At 32.1% G+C, this 27,665-nt stretch overlaps 1 protein-coding gene and 1 pseudogene across 2 annotated transcripts; both read left to right on the top strand.

Moving 5' to 3' along the window:
- Positions 1 to 9,452: 9,452 nt before the first annotated feature.
- On the top strand, positions 9,453 to 12,217 carry LOC114716801 (60S ribosomal protein L3-like; annotated as a pseudogene).
- An 11,920-nt stretch (positions 12,218 to 24,137) lies between these two features.
- On the top strand, positions 24,138 to 27,061 carry LOC114716786 (60S ribosomal protein L3). 2 transcript variants are annotated; one of them, XM_028901849.1, is made up of 6 exons: positions 24,138 to 24,164; positions 24,539 to 24,635; positions 24,830 to 24,940; positions 25,632 to 25,936; positions 26,075 to 26,484; positions 26,608 to 27,061. In XM_028901849.1, exons 2-6 carry the CDS (start codon positions 24,551 to 24,553, stop codon positions 26,864 to 26,866), a joined length of 1,170 nt encoding a protein of 389 aa, XP_028757682.1. In that variant the 5' UTR covers positions 24,138 to 24,164; positions 24,539 to 24,550; the 3' UTR covers positions 26,867 to 27,061. The 2 variants fall into 2 exon arrangements, with proteins under 2 accessions (XP_028757682.1, XP_028757690.1); XM_028901857.1 differs by having other exon boundaries at positions 24,142 to 24,159.
- Positions 27,062 to 27,665: the final 604 nt, after the last annotated feature.

Here is a 27,665-nt window from a genome sequence, read left to right as displayed (position 1 = left end):
AGATGTATCTAGAGGAGGATCCTGAGGAAGAAGATCCTCTTGAGCATGGTCCCATGTAACACATGCAAGAACTTTAAGAAATTTATATAGATTTTAGACCAGAGTCAGCAACTTCTTATCCTTATGGACCTCTTGAAGAAGAAGAAGAAGTAAATCAACTTCGCACTCCTACTTTGGGAAGCAGGATAGCAAAGTTCGATGCAAAAGGAGCTAAAATTGTTAGGGACATAAATAGAGTTTTTAAAAGAAATGTTATAAGTAGAGTTGGTAATGCGGGCTGGCGGTGTGGATACGGGCCAGCCTGCAGCAGTGGGGGCTGAAGTAGCTCGCACCTTGATGGGTTGGCAAACTGCCAAGGCACCTACCAGCCTGTCTAATTTTTTTAAAAAAAAAATTATTATTATTTGTATAGATTGAGTTTAGTTTGTAATGTTGAAATTGGACTTGGAGTTTTAAACTTGAGTAGTGGGTTATAATAAAATAATGTGATAATTAATTTATAATTTGAGAAGATATTTTAGAAAAACTAACACTTATTTTTCAAAATAATTAATTTGACTATTTTTCTTATCCAAATTAATTAAGTAGATCTTTTATGTGTGTATTACATATGCGATTACATGAATGAGGAGATGTAAATGTGAAATTTGAGGGTCAAAATCCTCTAATTATGTTGTATAATATATTGGGAATTGTATAAAATAAAAATTTAAAAAAGAAGAAGAAGAAAAGCCAGCTAGCTTGTGGTGAAGTGGGCTGAAAACGGGACAGGCTAAAGTAGCCCGCACCTTGGCAGGTTGGTATTTTGCCAACCCGAGCCAACCATTGTGGGCTAGCGGGCTCGGCTCACGGGCCCAACTCGTATTGCCAGCTCTAGTTATAAGCATGTGTAACACTGAAAGCATTAACTTCTATGCTAATGTCATGATGATGTTTCGTCAAGAAGTTAGAGTTAAAAAGAAATGGGAATTGAAGGACACTTGGGTTTCCACTATAAATGTACTGGTTAAGAATCACATCAAATCACCCAAACTTAGAAAGGCTCTTGTCGACTTTTGCAAAGACATTTGATTTTGTATTTTATGGTTTCTGTATGAAGAGTCATAGTTCTTTGTAATGCTTTTAATGTTATGACTTGACTTAAATGCGATTTTTATTTGATGTTTTAGCAATTATTGACATATCTTTCTTGAGTGGGAGTTTTTTAGGAGATAAATCTCCTCAAAGTTATTCTTTTTATTGGAAAGTACTTATATTTTAAATTCTTAACAGAATTTAATGATGATGTTAGACTTTGTGTGATGGGAGGTACAAACGTACTCTCCTGATCATGGACCTATCGTTGTCATTATTTTCTTGTCAAGAATAATATAAGCACGAGGCATTATATATTGTGCTAATGCTATATATATAATCATTCATATGTCCTTAAATTTGTTGGTTCTTGTGTAGGGAATAATATTTTAATGTGGAATAATAGCTTTGTCACCAAACTAAAAATGACAACCAAAAACATCGTAGCTGAACTGAATAAGGGTGAAAAACTTAATAGGGACAACTGGGATATCTAGCACTGAAAGGTGCAATACATTTTAAAGGAACAAGAGGCTTTAGAGCCCTTGGCTATCCTGATGAAAGAACCTGAAGCTGAGAATACAACTCAGCATTGAAGAGATCAAGAACTCTTCCAAGCCTGGAAGAAGAAAAACAACATTGCTAGAATCATTTTATTGAGCACCATGGCTGACGACCTCATGTGTGAGTCTGAAGAGTTTGATACTAGTCAAGCCATGTGGATAGCCCTAAAGGACAAGTTTGGTGGAATGTCCACGACTAAGCTTAGAAGGCAAATACTCCCATGAAGCAGTACCTAAGGGAGATGTCTAACATGATACAGGAACTCAAAGAGGCTAGGTATACCTTGACCGATGAATAGCAAGTTCAAGCTGTGATAATGTCGCTTCCTTCTAGCCGGGAACACATGAAGGTTAACCTTACCCATAATGATAGTATTGTTATTTTTAATGATGTGGCTAAACATCTTGAACTAGAAGATGAGCTCTTAGAGGCATACAAATCCTCTGGCTAGGCCTAGCATACTGAGGGTGTAGGATGTTCTAACTCAAAGCCCGATTTCAAGAAGGGCAAGAAGTTCCACAAGAAGGGAAAGAAAGGTGACTCCAAATTCAAAAAGAATAAAAAACAGTTCAAGAAAAAAAGGCAACAAGGGAGGGAAGAAGAAACTTGACTTGAAGAACGTCAAATGTTATGCCTGCCAAAAGATGGGCCATTTTCACACTGGATTGCATCGAAATTATGTGAATTCACATGTTTCCTATATAAGATACTACCTCTTATCCTCATTATAAGAGCTAGTTGACTAATTTGAGAAAATTAAGGAAAGAAGTTAAATTAATTATTTGTAATAACTAGGTGTTGTTTTACCTAAAATATCTTTATTAATTAAGTGTGTTGGCTAAAACTATAATTATTAGAAGGACTATCTTAGAAAAAATTGAGTAAATATGAGAGACAAAATGGATTGAGATCTTATATTTAAGACCAATATAAAAGTTAAACGGGATCTTATATTAAGGACTGGAGGTAGTATATGACGGTTTTTTTTAAAATACTATAATCATTTTTCTTAATGTCATCCCTCTCTCATTTGATTATGGTTGAAGGAGTATCCATAGGGCAATTTAGAAAAAATTAATAAATATAACAAATAATCCTTATATTTAGGACCAAAACTAACTTAATAATTAATTCTTATATTAAGAATCAGATGAGTATTTGTAAAATTGTGTCCCCCATTGTAATTCACGCTACTGTTTGGATTCCATCATGAGGAATCAGTTGCAAACAATGGAAATGAGTCAGGTTTTATTCGGAAAAAAAGTTGAGACAAAACTAAACAGGCTGCCTATGCTCATTTAAGTAGCCCATTTAAGCCTGCATGGATTCAGCCCAGCCCTTTTACTGCGAGCTTAAATGGGGAAGGGCTATTGCTTATCATTATTCAAAATTTCTTAGATTTTATAAATCCAAAACCAACATGATAGAACACTAAGGATTAAAAATGAATACAATTTTTTAAATGCCAAAATAATGATGATAACATATATTATGTTATTGCTGCTAGATATATCAAAATCATTTATTTTCTTATCAATTGTTATAAATAATCATTGGCAATGATGTTTATTTAACACTTTATAATAAAACTGCTGAAATTATACTTATAATTGAATTATAAAAAATCAATAAATTATATGACTGCACATTGCTAATTTAGCTAATCAATTATACTAATTCACATATTAATTACACTAATTCGCAAAATTTCATGTTTGGAATTACGAAAGCATTTCACACGGGTGGATTTTATTCATAATTATATTATTTTTAAATAAATCGTAAAATAAATTCATACATCATTATACTTGAAAGTATTAATTTGACAAAACCAAATCGATCATTCTCATTTTTATGAATCAAATGGGCACGCCATTGGTTTTGATTAATTAAGTTATTACTTTGGTAAATATTTGTCAGTCTAGTTTTTGTCTTATTTTTACTTAACTTATTCCAATTATCTAATCTATTGGAAATTTTATATATTTAATATTACTAATAATATTTAAGTATTATTGATTCCAATTAGAGATTTTTTAGCTTTTTATTTTAATTTTGAAGATAAAATATTAACAACTAAATAAGTAGACCCAACCTAGCGGATCTGGGTTAGCATTTTACCAATCCATCCACCCGCTCAGGTTATTATCAACAACTAGAGCTAGTAATAATTTTTTGTTTTTGTTTTACATCTCTCATTTTTCTAGCATATATATCCTAAATAAAAGTTGTGACAAAAATCACATTCTTCAAACTAAATATTTTGGAAATTCATAAAAAAATCAATTTGTACCCAATACTTCTTGGAATGGTGTGTTTGGACAATTATTACACAAGTTTAAAAAAATATGCCACTATATTCTTTCATGTTTAAACTTTACACAGATATTTTTGCTTCTAATGCACTTTTTTTATTGGGAAAAACAAATAAATTATACACTAAAACAAATTTGTTGCGTTTGAGTTGTCTCTTATCTCATGTAAACATACATTGTGTGATTTTTGTGCATAGAACAATAAGTTTGGAGGTCGGAATCAGAGCCGACCCTGCAGGACTGACGAGTTTAAAAGAGCTGGCCTTACAGGGCCGAAATTTAAAAAATACTCCAATTTGTAAGCCCGACCATTAAGTTAATGGGCTCAGTGTAACATCCTTATTTTTATCTAGTATTTAATTAAATTTATAAATAAATATATTTTAGTATTAAGTTAATTAAAAAAAAAAGAGAATTAGATATAGGCAAATTATCATTATTATTATTTTAATAATGTTTTTGTGTGTTATTGTGTGTGTGTGGATGATATTCTAGAAAATTAAACCATAGTATAGAAGTCCCACATCGACTAATCTTTAGAGTGAAGGAGGTTGAGGAGCCTATATATAAGAGATAATGAGTGGAGCTTGAAGGGAGTAAATAATTTTCGCACATATCTGAGGTAGTCTCAGAAAAGTGTCAGTTTTGAGTTTATTAACCGTTGGATCAGACTGAAATTTGGTCAGTCCATTTGGGACATCCAAATCATTAATTTCAACGGTTGGATCATCATTTTGATCTCTGAGTTACAAGTTATTAGGTACGTTTTTAACTTATATCTTTTGGATTTAGCAGATAGAGTCTTGAATAGTAAATTAGCATTTTAAAGTTCATTCACCATTAGATTGAGGTATAATTTAGAGGATAGCATCATGATAGATAGTAAATTAAATTCAACGGTTAGATTAAGGGTTTAACTTCTGTAGTGAGAATAACCTGGTTCGTACTAAGTCTATTTGTCTAAGTCCTTCGAAGATGGAATATAAGTTATAAATTTATAGTTTGTCTATTTGCATTATGTATTTGATGATTCTAATAATATAATCAAATAGTTAAAGGATATTTAAGTAAGGGAAAGTTCAGGAATCGAGTCTAAATCATATATACATATGTTCTCATTCCAAACCTTAGAGAAATGTTTTTTAGGCTAGAGTTCTGAGTAAATTAAAGCTTTTAGAGGAGGAGTTAGAGGCTAGAATTTTTGAGTAGCCTACTCTAATACTATAGAGATAATATTTTAATTTTGTTTGTAGATATAAACTCTATTGTGGCATTTTCGAGGTTGGACTCTGGTTGTAGTTGACTGTTAGCTAGGAGATCAGGTAACTAAATTTCTATCTGTTGCATGCTCTAGTATGAAGTTGGTGAGCGGCTTTATAACTAATTCTATAAAAATATATTACGTTTTGTATGAACTGTCTTGTGGGATGCTATTTTAAAAAGGATTGACATAGTTTGTATTGCAAGAAATTGGTGATCATGATTATGATGTGCTATTATGAATTTCTGTTGATTATGCATATAAATGTGTCATTTTGAACCCTGTGCATCTATTTTGGGTGGGGAAAGGAGGTAATTGGAGTTATTGAGATTCATATACTTGCCACGTGGTATTAGCCTCCATACAGAGCTCTATGGTTGGCTGCTATTATTATCCCACTAGTTCTTCGAGGGACTGCGACACCCCATTAGTTCTTCGAGGGGGGACCCATGGTCCATCGAGTGCTCTGTGGTCTTTGGCCGGTCCACATCATTTGTGTGGTGAGCTTGTCAGAGTTGCCAGTCAAATGGAAAGAACTTAGCCCATGGGTCCAGTTAGCGGAAATAAGGAGGATATAAGGATGGATTTGGGTTCAGGAATTGCATATGACATGGGATATTCATTGATGTTTATGTCTTTTAAATAAATGACAAGTATGTTATCTCTTTTGAAATGTATCAATTGCATGAGACTGGTGGAAATATTTGTCTTGTATGATTATTGTGAGTTTAAATGTTAAATAAATGTTTATCAACTATTATTAACTCTGTGTATCCCACCTGACACCTCGCTAGCCCATGCTAGGGTGTGGGATAGGTAGGGATTTAGTTACTGAGACGTTGTCTTACTCCTGTTGCTTTATCATTTTCAGAAAACAATACGTTAGCGGGACCTTCGGGGAAGACTCCTGAGGCTCAATAGCTGTAGCTGACAGTGTAGAGCTTCTGGACCTTATTTTATGCAATTTTTTCGTGTATTGCAACGCATCAGGACTGCATTCATTTGGGACTTATTTTACCTTCTTATATTTTTATGTCGTTTGACTAAATGAACGTATTATACTTTCTATCTTTGATTTATTTTGTTTGGACATTGGAATGGAGTGCTGGTAGTGGGCCTGAGGCCCTTAGATTGCATGTGATTGAATTATTGTGAATCCATGATGTGAAAATGGCAATTTTTGCAAGTTTAGTTGTTGCTAGTATTGACTAAGATAGTTAAGTCTAAACTGCTATTATAATTTATCATTCAAAGGCGTATTGTTTTATAACTATGTTTGCCATAATTACAAATATAGGTTATTCTTTTTCTAACCATGATAGCCTTAATTAAGGTCGAATGCTTTTATATCATAGTTAGCCCCTTGATGATGTGATTGCTCTTAAATAACTATGATAGGGTAGGTTTACTAGTTTTAGTCCTTTCTATCATGGTTAGTTCTGGTTAGTAAGTGGTGGTGTTACACTCAGGGTCGCCCTGCGGGCTTTCAGCCTGTTTAAAAAAACTATTTTTTTATATTTCTCATATTTTTTTCCAAAAAATAAAAATAAACTAATAAAATTATTAATAAAAGACATAAATATGAATAAAATTAAATCACAAATATAAAATATCATCATATATAAATATCCATCAACATCCAAGAACATTTAAAACATCCATTAACAAGATAACAACATCAAAAAGTTTCATCTATAGTGCAAATGTGTAATAAACAAACATTATCATTAATATTTTGAAACTTCATCATCACTATAATTAATTACTCTTTTTCATAAGTATGTTTTTCTTTTATAACAAAAATATCAAGTTTTTCTTTTTTTTTTTTATAGGAATTTTACTTTTAAATTTTGCAATCTAACTATTATTTTACTTTAATTTAAGAAATATTATTGTTGAAACTCAAAAATTTTTAATTCAAATTATAGAATCACAAGTTATATAAGTATAAAAATACTCTCTTATCAAGTATATATAGTTTAAAAATATCAACACATATAATATAAATCAAATCATTATTAAAGTCCAAACTAACTCATTTTTTAAAATTTAATTGGACAAATTATTGTCTACGACTAAATAAATCAAACCATTCTATGAAATTTAATTTTAAAATGATAATAATAACTAAATATTTGAAATATCATTAATAATGTAAAAAATTAATAATATTAGAATTATACAAATTTTTTCAAAAAAAACAAAAAAAAATTATGAAAAGGTCTAAGTCGAGAGCCGGCCCGTTTAAACTCTCGGCCTTATAGGGCTAGCCTTGTAGGGCCTATTTCCCATAATTTTCGGGCCTAGACGGACTCAGCCTGACGGACTCGATCTGTTTTTCCGGTTCTAAATAAGTGGGCTAACATAAAAAGAAAACATTATTTTTCTAAAAAGACCGGTTGCCCTTGTTAGCAATGGCAATCTAAGTCACTTATTAGGCTGGGCTTGTGGGCTCAATCAATCTGCAAAAAATAGCAAGTTTGAATGGGCTAAAAGCAATGTATTTAGAAGTGGGTTGGTCGGCCTGCAAACTAACCCATATTTATTTAACATATTTTAAATTTTATTAATTATTATAATTGTATTATTATATTTCCCATCTTATCTGAAAATTTTACAAAAACATCTATATATATTTTGGTGTATAAGTGTTTCAAAAACAAATAAAAATTTTATTTAATTTCTTTGTAATTATATTAAAAAAGTATGGAAAAAGATATATTTTGTATGCTCTGGTCAACATGGGTTGGCCCACGCTACTATAGGCAACCCATTAGTATACAAAGGACCTGTTTTGGTTGTAAAAAAAAAAAAAGGGGACCTGTTTGGGCATTCAAAACATGCCATCGAACCCACAACCCATTATTGGGGCATTAACATTTTCAATACTAAACAAAATACGTATTTGAGACAGCGTTAAAAAATATTTATAAATATATTTCATGTAAGTTAGGATAAATCTCTTCACATATTTTTTTTATACTCTGCAAATCACGATTGAAAAACTAAGTTATTTCAAACGTGTCATTGAACCCACAACCTATTTATAGAAGGCTTTCATATCTTTAGACTATTTATAATGTGATTGCCTTTTAACGTGGTTTTGTTATTTACGAGACCTAGTTGCTTCACTTTATTTATTTATTTTTTAAAAAATACTCCTTCGATTCTTGTTATAGGATCTAATTATTAAGTTAATTTTAATTTTAAATATAAGAGCAATTTCTCATATTTATCAATTTTTTCTAAATTATTTCTATTGGTACTTTTTCAACTATAATCAAGTATGAGAGGAAGGGTAGATATTAAGGAAGATGATTAAGTTATTTTAAGAAAAATATGTCATATTTTTTATAATTAGCTAACTTATCTGATTTTCTTAATCCAATAAAATTAATTAAATAATTCTTATATTAAAGATAAGAGGAGTAATTGTTTTCACCCGAATAAATCATCATTGTGCTTAACAATACTCCTCCGGTTTTATTTATAGAGCAGAGAAAGAATTTTTTTTATTATTTATAAATCACTACATTAAATTTTTAATATGAATATACTATTTGTCTTTTATTTATTATAGCGTATGTAGTTATACCCTTTTGAAAAATATACATATTAAATATAGGTACAGTTAGAAAATTGTTATATCTTAATAGAAAGATAATGCATTTTAAGATTTTTGTTTTGTCTGTATGAAATATATTGAAAGTGTCTTATAAATAAAACTCGATGAGTAACTTATATCTAATCAAATTTTTGGCTATAACACTAATTAATGAGATTTTTTTTTTTACAAAAAATTAACAAGTGTTTTATTATTACTTCTTTGGTCTTTAAAATTTAATTAACTAATTTGAATAGATTAATGATATTAATTAAATTAATTAAGATAATATATTTTTTCTAAAATATCCTAATAATTTTTTTTAATTTTTTTCTCACTTTCCTACTTGACTATTGTTGAAAAATATCAATAAGGTTAATTTTAAAAAAATTAATAAAGATGAAAAATAAATCTTATATATAAGACTAACATTAATCGCATGAGAAGTATTATTATTGCTAGTAATCTTTTGCCAATAGTACAGGTGGCTTGTTTTTATGCTCGCGAATACTTTAACGAAGAAATCAGGGGCACATTTGTAATTTGATTTTTCACTCGTTTATTTCGTAATATTTAAGCGCGTACTAGGGTTTGATTTCGTTTCTTCTTTCCGGGTCACCATTACGCCGCTCGGCCGCAGAAGCAGCCTCAGGTTCTGCTTTCTTCGTCCTGTCTCCGCATTGCTTCATTTTTCTTCCTTCAATGTTTACGATGTTTCGTTGTTCTTGGAATCCACTACTTTCATCACTAACTTTCTGGGCATCCACTGAACCCGCGTACATTATTCTTTTCAACAACGATTTCACTTCTTAAATTTGTTTAATGTTATTTTGGATTTTTTCGTCTTTCATATCTTAGGCTATCAATGTGTTGTTTATGCATCTTTGTTTTTGATGAAGCAATGCTTGTTGTAGCATTTCGTTTTAAATGTGATTGCAAGGCCCAGATTAGTCATGTTCTACGTTCATCTTGGCCTGACTTTTATGATTTGATTCGCTCATTTGGATGAATGGTTAATCTTCAATATAGGAGAGGAGAAGGATGTCGCACAGGAAGTTCGAACACCCCAGGCATGGTTCACTGGGATTTCTCCCCAGGAAGCGTGCTGCTCGTCACAGGGGAAAGGGTATTTTATCGTATATCAGTTCTTCTATGATGTAGTAGCTTTATAATGCTGTTTGTCTTTAGATGTGATAATAATACTTTCATGGAATTGGGATGACTGTTCTAAGCTTCCGATCAGTCAAGTAGCTATTCTCTCACTTGACCTTTTGATTCTAATTGGTTTATTTTATTGTCTCAGTGAAGGCGTTTCCCAAGGATGACCCAAGCAAGCCACCCAAGCTTACCGCCTTCTTGGGTTACAAGGCCGGAATGACTCACATTGTGAGAGAAGTCGAGAAGCCTGGGTCTAGTGAGTCACTTTTCTTTGGCTAGTCCTTTGTAGTTTTGGTTTGACTGCTGTCTTGTCGGCAAGTAGCTAGTTTTGTACTTTGGTTTTTTCATGATAATCTGGATCAGGGTCATCTATTTCCATGTGCCTTGTTCCAGACCTCTGAATTTTCTAGTCATCAAGTAGTTCTGGGGCTCATTATTGTTGTTGGCCCGGAAATGTTTATCCAACACGATTTTATCCATCACTGTAATCTGTAAGTTGACTATAGATTTAAACATAATATCAATGATAAGAAATAATAACAAATGTTTGTTTTTCCTTTTATTCAAGAGTTCGGTTCTCGATGATACTAGTGTTTGGACATATAGTTGAACATGTAGCACCTATTTCCTTTGCCATGTGAGCTCAACTAAAATTGACACCTTTGAGTTTGCAAAGTGTTTATACGAGCTTAAAGGTGCACTATTCGTTTTCAACTAACTTTACATTTGATTTACATGAGTTTCTGCATCAGCTTATTTGCTGTATTTATGTTTTGATTTTTTGCTTGACTGGTCTTTATTACCAGGGGTAGTTTATTATCATTTAGCATTCTGGTTTTCTAATTTGACATTTTTGTTGTTGTATTAGAACTTCATAAGAAGGAAACTTGCGAACCAGTTACAATTATTGAGACACCACCGATGGTTATTGTTGGAGTTGTGGGTTATGTGAAAACTCCTCGTGGTCTCCGAACATTGGGCACTGTATGGGCTCAGCATTTGAGCGAGGATGTGAAGCGAAGGTTCTATAAGAATTGGTGCAAGTCTAAGAAGAAGGCTTTCACAAAGTACTCCAAGCAGTTTGAATCTGAAGAAGGGAAGAAAAGCATTCAGGCTCAGCTTGAGAAAATGAAGAAGTATGCATCAGTTATTCGTGTTTTGGCTCACACCCAGGTATAGCTTGCTTGTCCTAATACTCACATTCAGTATATTATTTAGTTGCTGATTCTTGATTCAAAATGCAAACTGCTGCTAATCCTCTAGTGTTGCAATTTAAGGGTTTGAATCTAATACATTACTCTGCTGGCTTGCTTTCTCACAGATTAGGAAAATGAAAGGTTTGAAACAGAAGAAAGCACACCTCATGGAGATTCAGGTCAATGGTGGTACAATTGCACAGAAGGTGGACTATGCATACAATTTCTTTGAGAAGCAGGTTCCTGTTGATGCTGTATTCCAGAAGGATGAGATGATTGATCTCATTGGTGTCACAAAGGGTAAAGGGTATGAAGGTGTTGTCACTCGATGGGGTGTGACCCGTCTTCCCCGCAAGACTCACAGGGGTCTGAGGAAAGTTGCTTGTATTGGTGCATGGCATCCTGCCAGAGTTTCTTTCACGGTTGCCAGAGCTGGTCAGAATGGATACCACCACCGCACAGAGTTGAACAAGAAGGTTTACAAGCTCGGCAAAGCTGGAGACGAGTCCCACGCAGCTATTACTGATTTTGACAGGTGAGTTGCTTGCTTAATGAACATACTTGATTTGAGAAATAAATGTGAACACAAAAAAAAATTTCGTTTGTTTACTCACGAGAAAGAGGATGTGAACTGATCTGACTTGATTTCTGACATCTAGGACTGAGAAGGACATAACACCAATGGGTGGCTTCCCTCACTATGGTATTGTGAAGGATGACTATGTGATGATCAAAGGATGCTGTGTTGGTCCCAAGAAGAGGGTTATCACATTGCGCCAATCCCTCCTTAAGCAGACTTCCCGTGTTGCTTTGGAGGAGATCAAGCTCAAGTTATCGACACATCTTCCAAATTTGGCCATGGCCCTTCCAGACAACACAGGAGAAACAAAAGTTCTTCGGACGTCTCAAGGCATAATCATGCAAATTGCAATGAATTCTGCAGCAGCGTTATATTGAAATTACCTGAAGCTGGTCTTGTGCTTTATTTAGTTGAGAATTTCTTTTATTTGGTTCAATTTTGTTTTCACAGATTCTTTATGAATTTTGCTCAGGTACTCAGAATTTTTCTGGATGTTCTATGGAGGGTAAGTTAATTTTTAATTTTACTTCTACTTTGCTCCGATTTTCACTTTTCTCCTTTTAATTTTGAACCTCGAGGACGATTCAAGCTTTGAGCCAAAATCCCTCGCGGTTGACTATTAACGATGTTCCCTGCAGCTACTGAGCAACTAATGTCATGTTTTCTGCAGTAATTTTGGATATCCAGTTCCAGTTTGTTACAAACCAAATTGCTTATATTTCTAGTCCTTTTGTGAAAAAGATTGTAGAAAAATATCTAACGCTCTCTAACGATAAAGCAATGAGTATGATTTGGGCTGAATGTAAACTGGAGCCTTATGGGAATGATAGATTTAGGCGAAGGACAATACTTATAAGGGTTAAGGTGCGTCCAGCACTCCGAACTATTTACTTAGGTGCGTTCAGTGGCTTAAAGTAATTTTAGATGCATCCAGTGTCCTAAACTAATTAAAATGGTGCCTTCATATCCCAAGCTAATAGAAATGTTATGTTTAACTGTTACTTTCTTGACTCAATTTAAAGTTGACCCCAGATATTCTACATGGTAGACATATGGGCACCCGATGTGTATTATTCTTACTCAAAAGTCAATTTATTTAGAAGAGGAAGGAAATAAATTCAATTTTGAGTAAGAATAATATATATCAACTGTTCATGTGTCTACCGTTTAGAATATTTGGGGTCAATTTTAAGCTGAGTCAGGAAAGTGACAGTTAAACATAACATTTCTGTTAGCCTGGGATATGGACGCACCATTTTAATTAGTTTAGGACACTGGATGCACCTAAAACTACTTTAGGCCACTGGAAGTACCTGGATAAATAGTTCAGGGTGCTGGACGTACTTTAGCTCTACTTATAATTCTAGTTAGACAGTCAAATATAAGCGGCGAGGATGATGAGTTTTGCAAAAAATTCAATTAAGGGCTTTGTTCATGGTTTGAGAATTTTACCATCCAAACATTTGAATTTTTTAGAAAATCACTTCTTGATTGAAAATCATGGTTTTCCAAAGCGAACCTTTTGTCTTTTTAGACAGAATTATCATTTTAAAAAAATATATATTTAATCCTGTATTTCATAAATGTATGTATACACTAAAGAGCATTAAAAATCCTGAATCTAGGGTGCTGGTACTCCTTTACCCCGTTAATGTCTAATTTACTATATTTTTTCACATATTATTTATTGTGATGAAAAAATAAATCATTTATTAATTTATTATTGTAAACAAATATTAGAATTAAAATTTGTCTTCTATGTAATTATCACATCAATTTATGTCTTTTTATTATTTTGTACATTGAAAAAATATTTTTAATAACAACCATTCAAATGTTTTTATTTTATCAGAATAATTTTTTTCACAAATTTTTGTGCCAAACTAATTTTTTATTGTTTTTTTTAAAGCTATTCTCCAAAAATTCATTCAATTACCCTTTAAAATGCAAAGGGTTAAAGGCTCGGCTGAGCGAGGCTCAATTTTTTTTCGAAGTTTCAACACTTCAATCCTAAGGGTCTGTTTGGTTTGAGGGGAGGGGAGGGGAGGGTTTATCCTCACCTTGTTTGGTTTGATTAAAAAGGAGGGGAGGGGAGGGTATTTAATGATCCCTTGTTTGGTTCAAGAAGGGGAGGGGAGGGATAGTAATAATCAATTTACCATTTTACCCTTACATATTAGTTTATGTTTTTTATTGATATATTATATAAATTAATTTACATCTTAATTTAAATTATATAATTTAATAAAAATTCAGTCTTATCATGTTAATATGTGTACTAAAAAATTGGTATAGTAATTTTTTATTCTAATTAATATAATAATATATTTAAAATAATCAAATTAACAAATTTTATACGCTCTAAGAAAAATGAAATTTTATTTTCTTTAGGCTATCTTTTTTCCAGCTTTAAAATATATTTAATAAATAATATATTTATAAAAAACAATTAATTTTATATATTATAATTTTTTATTTAAATAATTTTTTATTTTTAAATAATTTTTATAATATATTTTTAATTATAATAATGTATATATTTTTATTTTTTTACTTAGGATAATATATTTTTTATTTGAAATAAATATTATAATAATATATTTTATGGGTAGAAGTGGAATATTAAAAAAACCATAAGGGTATAATGGTCCAAAATTTTGGCTCCCCTCCAAAAACCCCCAATTTGGAGGGGAGCCAAAATAGGGTGGGGGAGGGGAGGGGAGGGGGCATTTTAGCTTCCCTCTCCTCCAAAATTTTTAACCAAATGAGGGGCGGGGCTCATTTTCCCTCCCCTCCCCTCCCCTCCAACCAAACATACCCTAAAGCCCTTTTGTTTATTTTTCCTCTCATTTTGAAAATAAGTTATATGGTTCACGATTTCAAAAACACATGATTTACTAAAAATCTAGATATACAGGCATTGATTCGATGACATGGATCCTGATAAGGTGATCCTCATTACTATCATTACCAGCTTAAATGAATTTTGGAGCATAATTTTGCTTCAAGCAAGATGGCTAGGCGTTATCATCATTGTAATATTTAGCTATTCTTATTATTATTATTTTTTAGCCAGTCTATTGGCTGTGGTTTGGCATGTAGAAGTCCAAGTGCGCCTTTGAAGAATAGTTTTTAGAAGAAAATGATAAAAGTGTTTTTAGAAAATAGATTTTGAGATAGATAGATTTTGTCAAAAAGTGATTTGATAAAATTGAAAATATTTAGATAGTCATTATTAGAACTACTTTTTTCATATGAAAATTATTGAAGGGTAAAAAAAATCATGTGAAAATTACTAAAAAAGATATAATTACTACCTTCAATCCTTAATACTCCTCTGGTCCTTATTATAAGACCCAATTTGATTTTTTATTTGGTCCTAATTATAAGACCCAATCCATTTTGTCTCTTATATTTATGCATTTTTTTCCAAGATAATCCTTCTAATAATGATAGTTTTAGCCAATATACTTAATCAGTAAGGATATTTTAGGAATGACAACACTTATTTATTATAAATAACCAACTTAACTTACTTCCTTAATCTCCTCAAATAAGTCAATTGGATCTTATAATTAGGACCGGAGGAGTATAAAAAATAGTTGACTAATTTGAGTAGACTAAGAAAATTAGTTAGGTTAGTTATTTGTAATAAATAGGTTTTATTTTTTCTAAAACATCCTTGCTAATCAAGTGTATTTTGACTAGAACTACCATCATTCCAAGAACTATTTTGGAAAAAAATAGATAAATATGAGAGACGAAGTGGATTAGGATCTTATATTTATGACCAAAATAAAAGTTAAACAAACTCTTATATTAAGGATTAGAAGTAGTAATAAATAAATAATATATGTCTAGGATAAATATGTTATTTATATAATTCATTAACAATTAATATGTGTGTGTCTATATATTATGATAAAACAATGGTTTTCCACTTAAAAAGTAGAAAAAATTGGCTTCATGAAAAATCATGGTTTTAGTCTTGAAACCATGGTTTTAACGCTATTAATTAATTATTGGAATTTCTGAGGTGTTTGGATGGTTTTTCTTAAAATCATGATTTTCTTTTTAAAACTATGATTTAAGAAGTATCCAAACACCCTTAAGTTTGATTATAGCTTTTTGGCTAACCATTAAAAAGGAACTTTTATTTTTAGGGTTATTTGGATTAGCTTCCAAGGAATAGCTTCTAGAGAAAAATGATAAAAAAAAGTTATTTTGAGAATATATTTTGAAATAATAGATTTTGTTAAAAAAATGACTTTAATAAAATAAAAATGTTTGGATAATTAATATCAGAATCATTATTTTCAAGTACATATGATATTAGGGGACGTATGGACCGGCTAGAATCAAGTAATGAACAGACGGTTGATCTAGGTAGGACATTAAGAGAACATGTCTTTTACAACCCTAGCCATGAAGATACCACAAGGTTGATCAATCTCTTGATACTGTCGAGTATTCTCACGAGAATACCAGGATGTAAGCAAAGCTCACACTGAGAGAAATAAACTCAATTTTCATTCATCTAAATCTTAATTTCAATTACAAAAAATGTAGCCTATATATAGGCAACAATAGAATACTCTAGAATCAGTATCTTAAGACATAAATGCTAGGGATGATGCCTCATTAATAATTATTTGACTATAGAAGGCACCATTTATTACATAAAAATAAAAAGAAATAACTTAAATTTCAAGAACAAGTCTGCTATTTAAAAATAGGAAAGTAGATCAAAACATGATCTTCTAGAATACTCCTTGACCAAAAAAACGAATATAAATCATAATTAATTCATAATGATGCCTTCTTGATCCTTCTTGGATGTCACTTATGATCCTTGTCCAAGACACATGTTTGTCACATGATATTTTAAGTGAATTCTTCAATCTGAACCCCACATAGGTCTTGTACATCATCTTGTTGGGCTTCTACAATGTGATCACCATTTTTGGACTCTTTTTAGGCTCATTAAAATGTGCTTCTTCTAAATAAACGGGTTCTAGCTCTTTTAGCTCTCTTATTAGACAATTTAGGGCCTTCTTCATAGCTTTGGTCCTTGCTCTTGTCATTGTGCCTCCAATGCCTTGTAGTGGATCTTTTGGAATGTTGGACTTCTTTGTTTGGACTCCTTGCCCATGCTCTTGATCACACCATGCTCTTCCACCATTCCCTCCCTGCTCGAAAGGATTCGTCCTCGAATCTGCAACATCAAAGAGAGATAAATTAGCAATATTAAAAGTAGCATTAACATTACCATAGGAACTAGGCAAATATATTTTATAAGCATTGTCATTGATCCGCTCTAAGACTTGTAAAGGGCCATCTTCTCTTGGATGTAACTTAGATTTGCGTTGATCGGGAAATCTCTCCTTCCGCAGGTGTACCCAAACCCAATCTCCAGGCTCAAAGACAATCCTCCGACGACCTTTGTTAGCTTGCCTAGCATATTACTCATTCTTCCTTTCTATGTTAGCTCTCACCTTAGCATGTAATCCCTGCACAAACTCAGCTTTTTTCTTGCCATCAAGATTTGCTTGCTCATTAGAAGGCAATGGTAATATATCTAAAGGAAACAGAGGATTAAAGCCATAAACAACCTTAAATGGAGAGAAGGAAGTAGAAGAGTGAATAACTCTATTATATGCAAATTCAATATGAGACAGACAATTAACCCAATTCTTCAAGTTTTTTTGAATTATTACACGCAACAAGGTAGTAAGTGTTCTGTTGACTACCTCAGTTTGCCCATCAGTTTGGGGATGTGCCACAGTAGAAAACAACAACTTAGTTCTGAGCTTACCCTATAAAGTCCTCCAAAAATGGCTAAGGAACTTCACATTCCTGTCACTCACAATAGATTTGGGCAATCCATGCAACCTAACAATTTCCTTGAAAAACAAGTCAGCAATATGGACTGTATCATTTGTTTTAGAACATGCAATAAAATGAGCCATTTTACTAAATCTATCAACTACAACAAAGACACTATCCTTTCCAGATTGAGACCTAGGCAAACCCAACACAAAATCCATAGAAATATCTATCCAAGGTTGGGAAGGCACAGGTAAAGGCGAATACAAGCCATGAGGTTGAACCTTAGACTTTGCATGCTTACATGTGACACATTTGGTACAATCAGAAATGACATCTTTCCTCATATGAGGTCAATAAAGGTGTTCATGCAAAATAACTAATGTTTTATCTACACCAAAGTGACCCATCAAACCACCACCATGGGTTTTTTTTACAAGCAGCTCACGCATAGAGCAATTAGGAATGCACAATTTATCTTTCTTAAAAAGAAATCCATCAGATCTATAAAAATCATTTACCCTATGCTTTTCACAAGAAAGCCAAATTTTAGAAAAATCACAATCAAAGTCATACAGCTCTTTCAATAATTCAAATCCAAGTAATCTAGCATGAAGAGAAGTGATAAGAGAATACCTCCTAGAATGAGCATTAGCAACAACATTCTCTTTACCTTACTTATGTTTGATCACATAAGGAAACGTCTCTATGAATTCCAACCAGAGAGCATGCCTCTTGTTAAGCTTATCTTAAGACTTTAGAAACTTTAAACTTTCATGATCAGAGTGAATAATGAACTCCTTGGACCATAAATAATGTTGCCATGTTTCTAAAGTTCATTTTAAAATATAGAGTTCTTTGTCATAAGTAGAGTAATTGAGAAAAGCTCCACTTAATTTCTCATTGAAGTAAGCAATAGGCCTAAACTCTTGCATTAGAACAGCACCAATACCAATCCCAGAAGCATCACATTCAACTTTAAAAACTTTATTAAAATCAGGTAAACACAAAAGTGGTGCATTAGTTAATTTCTCTTTCAAGGTATTAAAAGCTGTTTCTTGTGTTTCACCCCATTTAAATGTCACATACTTCTTAACAAGCTCATTTAGAGGCGTAGCAATAATTAAAAAATCTTTGACAAACCTCCTATAGAAACTTGTTAGTCCATGGAAACTCCTGACTTCATTGGTATTCTTTGGGGTTGGCCAATCTCTTATAGCTTTTACCTTTTCCTCATCTACACGAATCCCTTGAGCACTTACAACAAAACTAAGAAACACAACAGAATCCATGCAAAATGAGCATTTTTGAAAATTAGCATATAAGCTATTCTCCCTAAGAGTTTGAAACACCTCATGCAAGTGAATAGCATGGTCATCTATTATTCTACTATAGACAAGAATATAATCAAAGTAGATAGCCACAAACTTCCCAATAAATGAACGAAAAACATGATTCATCGAGCTCGTGAAAGTACTAGGTGCATTAATTAACCCAAAAGGCATAGCTAACCATTCATACAATCCAAATTTAGTTTTAAATGCTGTTTTCCATTCATCTCCCTCTTTCATGCGAATTTGATGATAACCACTCCTAAGATTAATTTTAGAGAATAAAGTAGCACCATGCAACTCATCCAACATGTCATCTAATCTAGGAATGAGGTAGCGATACTTAACAGTTATTTTGCTTATGGCTCTACAATCAACGCACATTTTCTACGAACCATCTTTCTTAGGCACTAAGAGTACTAGAACAGCGCATGAGCTCAAGCTTTCTCTCACAAAGCCTTTCCTCATAAGCTCATCTACTTGGCGTTGAATTTCTTTAGTTTCCTCAGGATTGGCTCTATAAGCAAGTCTATTGGGTAGAGAAGCTCCAGGAATAAAATCAATTCTATACTCAATTCCTCTCAAGGGAGAAAGCCTATCAGGCCTCTTTCATAGCTTTGGTCCTTCCTCTTGTCATTGGGCCTCTAATGCCTTGTAGTGGATCTTTTGGAATGTTGGACTTCTTTGTTTGGGTTCCTTGCTCGTGCTCTTGATCACACCATGCTCCTCCATCAACAAATTATTAAAATGGGCATAAGTTAATATGATAATTACAAATCTGTTTAGATTGGCGATAAAAAGAGTAGTTTATTTTTAATTTGACTTTTACAAAAATTAGATTAGATAATATGATTTATATCTAGCTTGGTTTTTGTAAATAAGTTAGTTTGTAAAAATGAAGTTAGTTGGATTATTATTAAAAAAGTATGTTTAGTTGTAAAACAAGAAAAAGGAACATGAATTTTATTAAATAATATATATAATTTATATTGTCTCATCTGTTGTGTTTTCTGGTCATATTTTTCCATACATTTTTTTAATTTTTTTTCTCATTTATTGTATTTAAAGGTATATTTGAAATCAAAAGTATATTTATAACCTATTCATTACTTAATTAATCTTAACTAATTTTTCGTTATCTGCAAATTAATTATTTAAAGCTTATAATGAAAACAAAAAAGAGTAGTAAATTTCTTAAAGGTAAGAGTCAGTTCTTTTTTTAACTTTTTTTTTTCCACCTTTCAAAAGCCAAAAGCTATATAAATACCAAATTTCTACTTATAGTTTATTGCTTTTTATGCAAAAGCCCAACTGCCCTCCAGACAATCCAAACACCATAATTACAACCTAATTGTGCTTAAGCTCCATAAACAGCTTATATGGGGCCTTCAAGACCTACCCAAACAGAGCCTACATAGATGACAAATTACAATTTATATTTTAATTTAACTTAATAGCTTAGTAAATAATATATTTTTGTTTTGCCTGCAGAATAAATTAGATATAAAAATATAATTAATTAAACATTAATATATATATTTAAAATATAAGATTAAATACTTTTAGAAAAATGACAATTCCATCTCCAAAATATCATTATCATAATATTTTAAAAAATTAAATAAACCTTTGTAAGACTAATTTATTATTTACATAATTAATTCATAATTAATGTATATTTGTGTTTATAAAATATATGATTAAATATATTTGCATCCTCCGAATCATGGTTTTATACATTCAAAAACAAAAAAAATTCACTCATGCAAAAACATGGTTTCATATATCCAAATATGGTTTCCAATTCAAAAGTGATTTTGCAAAAAAAAAAAAAAGGTGTTTGGATGATTTTCTCTTCAAAACTATGATTTTGCTTAGCATTTTTCAAATGTGTGTATGCAAGAAAGAGAAGAAAAATAGTTAAGTATAAGGAATGAGTTTAGGTGCTAATTATGAATGATAAAGTATCACAGACTCATCAGATCTAAATGGTTTGGATTTAGTTTTTTTTTAACAAAAAATAATTATTCTAACTGGTATAGAATAAAAACTAAAGATAATTTCTTAACTATCATTTTTTAAAAATAATTTTTTCTTTAGAAATAAATAATTAAAAATATTAAATTTGGGCCGTCCAAATTTAGTTGGAAAATGACAAAAAAGGATATAAATTTTATTAAATAATATATATAATTTATTCCCTCTCATCTGCTATGCTTTCTTGTTATATTTCTCCATACGTTTTCTTTTATCCTTTTTCTAACTTATTATAAGGCATACTCACCTTGTCCTATTTATGAGGCACTTTTAACATATTTTACACATATCAAGAAAAATCTTAAATTGTATCAACTTTTCTTTAAAATATAACTATTTTATGACTTTATTTATATTTAATATATATAGTTTGAAAAATAATCATTTACACTATATTGATTCATATTAATATGTACACTTCAAAAAATAATCATTTACACTATAGTAAGTGAAGGACAAAATAAAATATTTATACTAAAAATTTATTGAGGTGATTTATAAATAAATAAGACCAAGAAAAACATTTCTTTTTGACTTGTAAATAAGACCAGAGTATTATTTGAAATAAAAAATATATTTATAACTTATTTATTACTTTTAATTAATTTTAACTCATTTTTTATTATTCGTAAATTAATTATTTGAAGTTTATAATAACAACTAGAGAGGGTAATAAATTCCTTAAAGGTGGAACCCAACTCTTTTTTAACTTCTCTCTCCACCTTTTAACACTCTTCACGAGCTCTAATTTTTTCTCTTTCCACGGTTGAAAAATCATGAGTAGCATATTTTTACTTATGACTTATGGTTGTGTTTGATGTAAGAGCACAATTTCCTTATTGCCAATACAAACAATCAAATTTCATCAATTGCACGGTTTGTCATTTGAACTACACGATTACCCACCAAAACGCCCTAACAAATAAGCCTTTTATAGCTAACAAAAGTTTTAAAAATGAGTTAACATGATTTTATAAGTTAGAAATGTATAAACAGAAAAATTTGAATGATCAAGTTCGATCAGAGAATATCATTCTTTCTTTTTCTATACATGCTAAATAGTAACCATTCTTGTCAAGATCTAATAACTTAATTTACCATTTCAATTAATTATAATGTCTTAAAATTACTTCCTAGCTTAATTGATTTTTTCCCAATTAAAGGGATAGACATATTAAACTCATGAGTTGCCTCTTCAAGTTTGACATTTTTGCATTTCTATCTAACAAAATCATGTTGGCTTACTCATAAATTTGTGCTAGTTATAAACTCGACTAAACTTGCTAGTTAATTCTCGGAGTTTATTATTTTTACGAGTTAAGTGAGTCAAACATGTGCTGGACATAATTAGATTTGCATAATTTGCAGGAGGGCCCAATTCAGCAACCTTGGACACTGATACTAATGCCCGGGTATCATGAGTAGGGTTGAACTCATGATTTCTTCTTATAAGAAATGTCTCATGTTATTAGGTTATAATGTCATTAATATTTTAATTGAGTTCCATTTAATGATTTTAAATTTAGTACTGTCTTCTGTCCTTAATATAAAAGCTTGTTGACTAATTTGAGCAGATTAAAAAAATTAGTTAAATTAATTATTTGTAATAAATAGATGTTGTTTTTTTTAAAATACTTTTGCTAATTAAGTGTCATTTGATGAAATATTTAACATATACAATTACGATAAGAACTATCTTAAGAAAATAGATAAATATGAGAGATAAAGTGGATTAGGGTCTTATATTTATTATTAAATTGAAAGTCAAACTAGCTCTTATATTAAGAACATAAGATAGTATTTGTCTTATTTTAATGTTTATTTTATTTCAACAATCTTTGTATTTATTGAAATTTTTATATAATATTTTAGTATTCAATATTATTAGTTTAAGTTTTAGTATTGCCGGGCTTAATCAATATAACTGGTGTATTCTTATTCATAACAAGTGTTCTATTGAAATGTTTTTTTTTCCCTCCCTTATGAACAATCAATTTTTATTTGCTTTAATCAAAAAACAATTTTAAAAAGCATTTTCACGTAAATTGAAATAAAAATCTTTTCACATACTTTGTATACCATGAGATTATTTTTACAACTATAGTTTGGTTTTTAATAAAACATTTCCTAAATATAAGATAGAATGTTGCATAAAAATAAGACGCCTCATTTTTTAGAGCAGATGGTGCTGAAGGGAGGCCCATACACGAAGAAGAAGTCAAAGCAAAAACATTAACACGTATTTTTATTGAAATGTTATAGGTGCGAATAAAGATTGAGTCTAGTTAAAAAGATTAGTCTCTTACAATATGATAAGTTGATATTCAAATTCACGTTGAGGGATATGTTCATATTTAGTTTCTAACAATACTTTAAATAAAATAGTCTTCAACAAAAGAATATCTGAGCCCAGAAAATTTTTTTACGGGCTTTGGTTTGTATATTTGTTTTGATCTTTCTTAAATGTTGATAATAGATAATAAAAAAAAATTAAAATTAAGGTAAATAAAAGACGCAGTTTTTACTCTATTTTCTTTCTACTTTTCTCTCCAATAAGCACCTGATAAGATTTTCGTTCAATTTTTTTCGCCGTCGGTAAGATTTTTGTTGTATATTGTTACTGTATAATGTATTTGCAGAAAAGCTTTTTGGCCGAGAGTTTTTATTTTTATTTTTTTGAATAAGGAGGAATGTACTACCTCCGGTCCTTAATATAAGACCCTATTTGACTTTTATTTTGGTTCTAAATATAAGACCCCAATCCACTTTGTCTCTCATATTTATATATTTTTTCCAAAGTAACCCTTCTAACAATGATGGTTATAGTCAATACACTTGATTAACAAGGATATTTTAGGAAAGACAACACCTATTTAGGACAAATAACTAACTCAACTTACTTCTTTAATCTCCTCAAATTAATCAACTGGCTTTTATAATTAGGACCGGAGGTAGTATTAATCATCTATGTACAGACAGTTTATTTTTATTCATATAAATAATTGAATTATAATCCCATCTAAGCCCCAATTATTTGCGTATTACATACTGCATGCATACCCTACTATACAGAGATAGTAGGGGTTTTTTTTTTTTAAAAAAAATACTCTGATTTTTCACTCTTTCTTGTGATAATAATACTATATAAGCGCATGCTAGGGTTTAATGAGGTTTCGCTCTGGGTCGCCACTTCGCCGCAGAACAACTTCAGGAGTCAGGTACTTCTTCCTTCGCTCGCTCTCCCTCATTGCTTCTCTCCTTCCTCTATTCATGTTTACAAGTGTTTCGTTGTGCTTAGAATCTACTCTTTCTTATCACTAGCTTACTGATCACGCGTTGAACCTGCGCACATTATCCATTCCAATGAGTATTCATTTCTTATGTTTTTTTAATGTCGTTTTGAATTCTTCTTTTCTTTCACATTTTCTGCTATTAGTGTGCTTTATATATCTTTGTATTTATTTTGTCGTCACTTATTGTATTTTCTCGTTGTTAATGTGATTGCGACGCCCAGATTAGTGATACTCTACTGTCAGTATAGCTTTTATGATTTGATTTTCTTAACTGGATGAATGGTTGTTCTTCAACACAGGAGGGGAGAAGGATGTCGCACAGGAAGTTCGAACACCCCAGGCATGGTTCTCTGGGATTTCTCCCCAGGAAGCGTGCTGCTCGTCACAGGGGAAAAGGTATCAGTTTATTGTATAACAATTGTTCTATACTGCAATAGCCTTATAATGTTGTTTTTAGTTTATTATTCTTACGGTGATGCAAAATAACAGTACTATCATGGAATTGGGTTGAGTGTTCTGAGCTTCCAATCAGTCAAGTAGGTGTTTTCTTTTTTGACATTTTGATTTTGATTGGTTTCTTACTGTTTCAGTGAAGGCGTTCCCCAAGGATGACCCAAGCAAGCCGCCCAAGCTTACTGCCTTCATGGGTTACAAGGCAGGCATGACTCACATTGTTAGAGAGGTGGAGAAACCAGGGTCAAGTGAGTCATTTTTTTTTTTATTTTGTCTATTTCTTTAGTTGATATCTCTTCTTCATTAGTAGTTTTGGTTTGTACATTGAGTTATCAGCAGGTATCTAGCTATTTTTCTTTGGTGTTAAGTATCTAGCTATTTACTATTATGTTTTCACGATAATCTGAATCAGGGTCATATATTTCCAGGTGCTTTCTTTCAGTACACTGAATGCTATTGTATCAAGCAGTTCTAAGGCTCATTATGTCATTTGGCCCTGAAATGAGAAATGTTTATCAAACATGATTTCATTCATCATTGTAATTTCGTATCTTGACTTCATATTCAATCATTGTTTCACTGTTCCATAAGAACAAAGTTCATCCTTCATAGTTCATATTATTCGAGTGAAGTTTGACTTTTGAGGATGCTAGTTTTTGGAAACCTATTTTCTCTTTTCCGTGAGCTTCACTGAAACTGATGCCCATGAGTTTGTGAAATCATCGGATGGATTTAAAAGTGCATTGTTAGTTTTTATTCAACCTCAGCTTTGATTTACATGCGTTTTCTGCATTTGATTATCTGCCTAATTATCTTTGGTTTTTCGTTTTTCTTTTTCTAGTTTTTAAAAATGAAGTTGTCGCCTTCTCTTTACTGCCAGAGATAATTATTATATTCCCCAGCCTGGTTTTCTAATCTGATTATTTTTCATTGTATCAGAACTCCACAAGAAGGAAACCTGCGAACCAGTTACAATTATTGAGACACCACCCATGGTTATTGTTGGAGTTGTGGGTTATGTGAAAACTCCTCGTGGTCTTAGGACATTGGGCACTGTATGGGCTCAGCATTTGAGTGAGGATGTGAAGCGAAGGTTCTATAAGAATTGGTGCAAGTCCAAGAAGAAGGCTTTCACAAAGTACTCCAAGCAGTTTGAATCTGAAGAAGGGAAGAAAAGCATTCAGGCTCAGCTTGAGAAAATGAAGAAGTATGCATCGGTCGTTCGCGTTTTGGCTCACACCCAGGTATAACTTGCTCATCTTAGTACTCACATTTGAATGTATTATTTTGATGCGAATTCTTGATTCTAAAGACGAATCTCATGTTTTTGCCTTCAAGGCTTCCAAACTCACGTATTACTTTGGTGGGTTGGTTTCTTCCAGATTAGGAAAATGAAAGGGTTGAAGCAGAAGAAAGCACACCTCATGGAGATTCAGGTCAATGGTGGTACAATTGCACAGAAGGTGGACTACGCTTACAATTTCTTTGAGAAGCAGGTTCCTGTTGATGCTGTGTTCCAGAAGGATGAGATGATTGATCTCATTGGTGTCACAAAGGGTAAAGGGTATGAAGGTGTTGTCACTCGTTGGGGTGTGACCCGTCTTCCCCGCAAGACTCACAGGGGTCTGAGGAAAGTTGCTTGTATTGGTGCCTGGCATCCTGCCAGAGTTTCTTTCACGGTTGCCAGAGCTGGTCAGAATGGATACCACCACCGCACAGAGTTGAACAAGAAGGTTTACAAGCTCGGCAAAGCTGGAGACGAGTCCCACGCAGCTATTACTGATTTTGACAGGTGAGTTGCTTTCTTAATATTGACATCGCTACATGCAGTTAACATGCTTGTGATTTTATGATGAATTAAGACGTGAATGTGAGCTTTAACTTTAATTTATACGACCTGATTTCTGACATCTAGGACTGAGAAGGACATAACACCAATGGGTGGCTTCCCTCACTATGGTATTGTGAAGGATGACTATGTGATGATCAAGGGATGCTGTGTTGGTCCCAAGAAGAGGGTTATCACATTGCGCCAGTCCCTCCTTAAGCAGACTTCTCGTGTTGCTCTGGAGGAGATCAAGCTCAAGTTTATTGACACATCATCCAAGTTTGGCCATGGTCGCTTCCAGACAACACAGGAGAAGCAAAAGTTCTTTGGTCGTCTCAAGGCATAATTATGCATAGTGCAATGAATTTTGCTGCAGCTTTATAGTAAAATTAATTGAAGTTAGACTTCAATGTTTTGTGTCGTTGAGATTTTCTTTTATTTGGTTCAATCTTGTTTACACAGATTATTTATTTTGCTCGGGCGCGTCAAATTTTCTTGTGTTAATGGGAAGTTGCTCAATTTTTCTTGTTTTTGGGCTTAATTTTGACTCTTGCGGACAATTCTGATGACTTCGGGCCAAAACCCTCTTGGTTTGCAAGTGGTCTCGAGATGTGCAGCTGTAATTTGGGCTGTGCATAGAGATATACTAGAGGCAACTTGGTCGTGCCAATTGGTAATTGGGCATTTTCAATGAAAAGAAAAAAAATCTTTTAATGTGCCCTAAATCTTTTAATGTGCCCTAACTGTGAGTAGTTTTATTACAGGTTATTTATGTATGTCTCTGCTAGTTATAAATATTGCCCAGCAGCTTGTGGTTGCTTTGTCAGCGAAGCATGGCAAGGAAAACTCTTTTGGCCGAAATAGTGGGTTGAACTCTGGTAGCATTGCTTGACTCTTAAGAAACAACCTAAAAACACAAAGCGGGAAGGTCTACAAGGAATATGTAATGGCAGCAGGATAAATGATTTTTTGGGATGTACGGATTTTGTCTCAATTTGTGTAAAAATATATTCTTTTGGTCGTAAATACAAGATTTATTTTGTAATTTACGTAAAAAATAAATTTTACATTTAGGATTCAAAAAATGAGTTATATTTAGGATTGAAGGAAGTATATTTTTTTAATGTAATTATAGGGGTTGCCAA

Source organism: Neltuma alba, unplaced genomic scaffold, assembly GCF_004799145.2.
Source record: "Neltuma alba isolate B1F8T4 unplaced genomic scaffold, ASM479914v2 tig00002088_pilon, whole genome shotgun sequence".
In the NCBI taxonomy this organism is placed as follows: Eukaryota; Viridiplantae; Streptophyta; class Magnoliopsida; order Fabales; family Fabaceae; genus Neltuma; species Neltuma alba.
The sequence above is the reverse complement of the archived record's forward strand: the minus strand, read 5'-3'. Positions and strand labels throughout refer to the sequence as shown.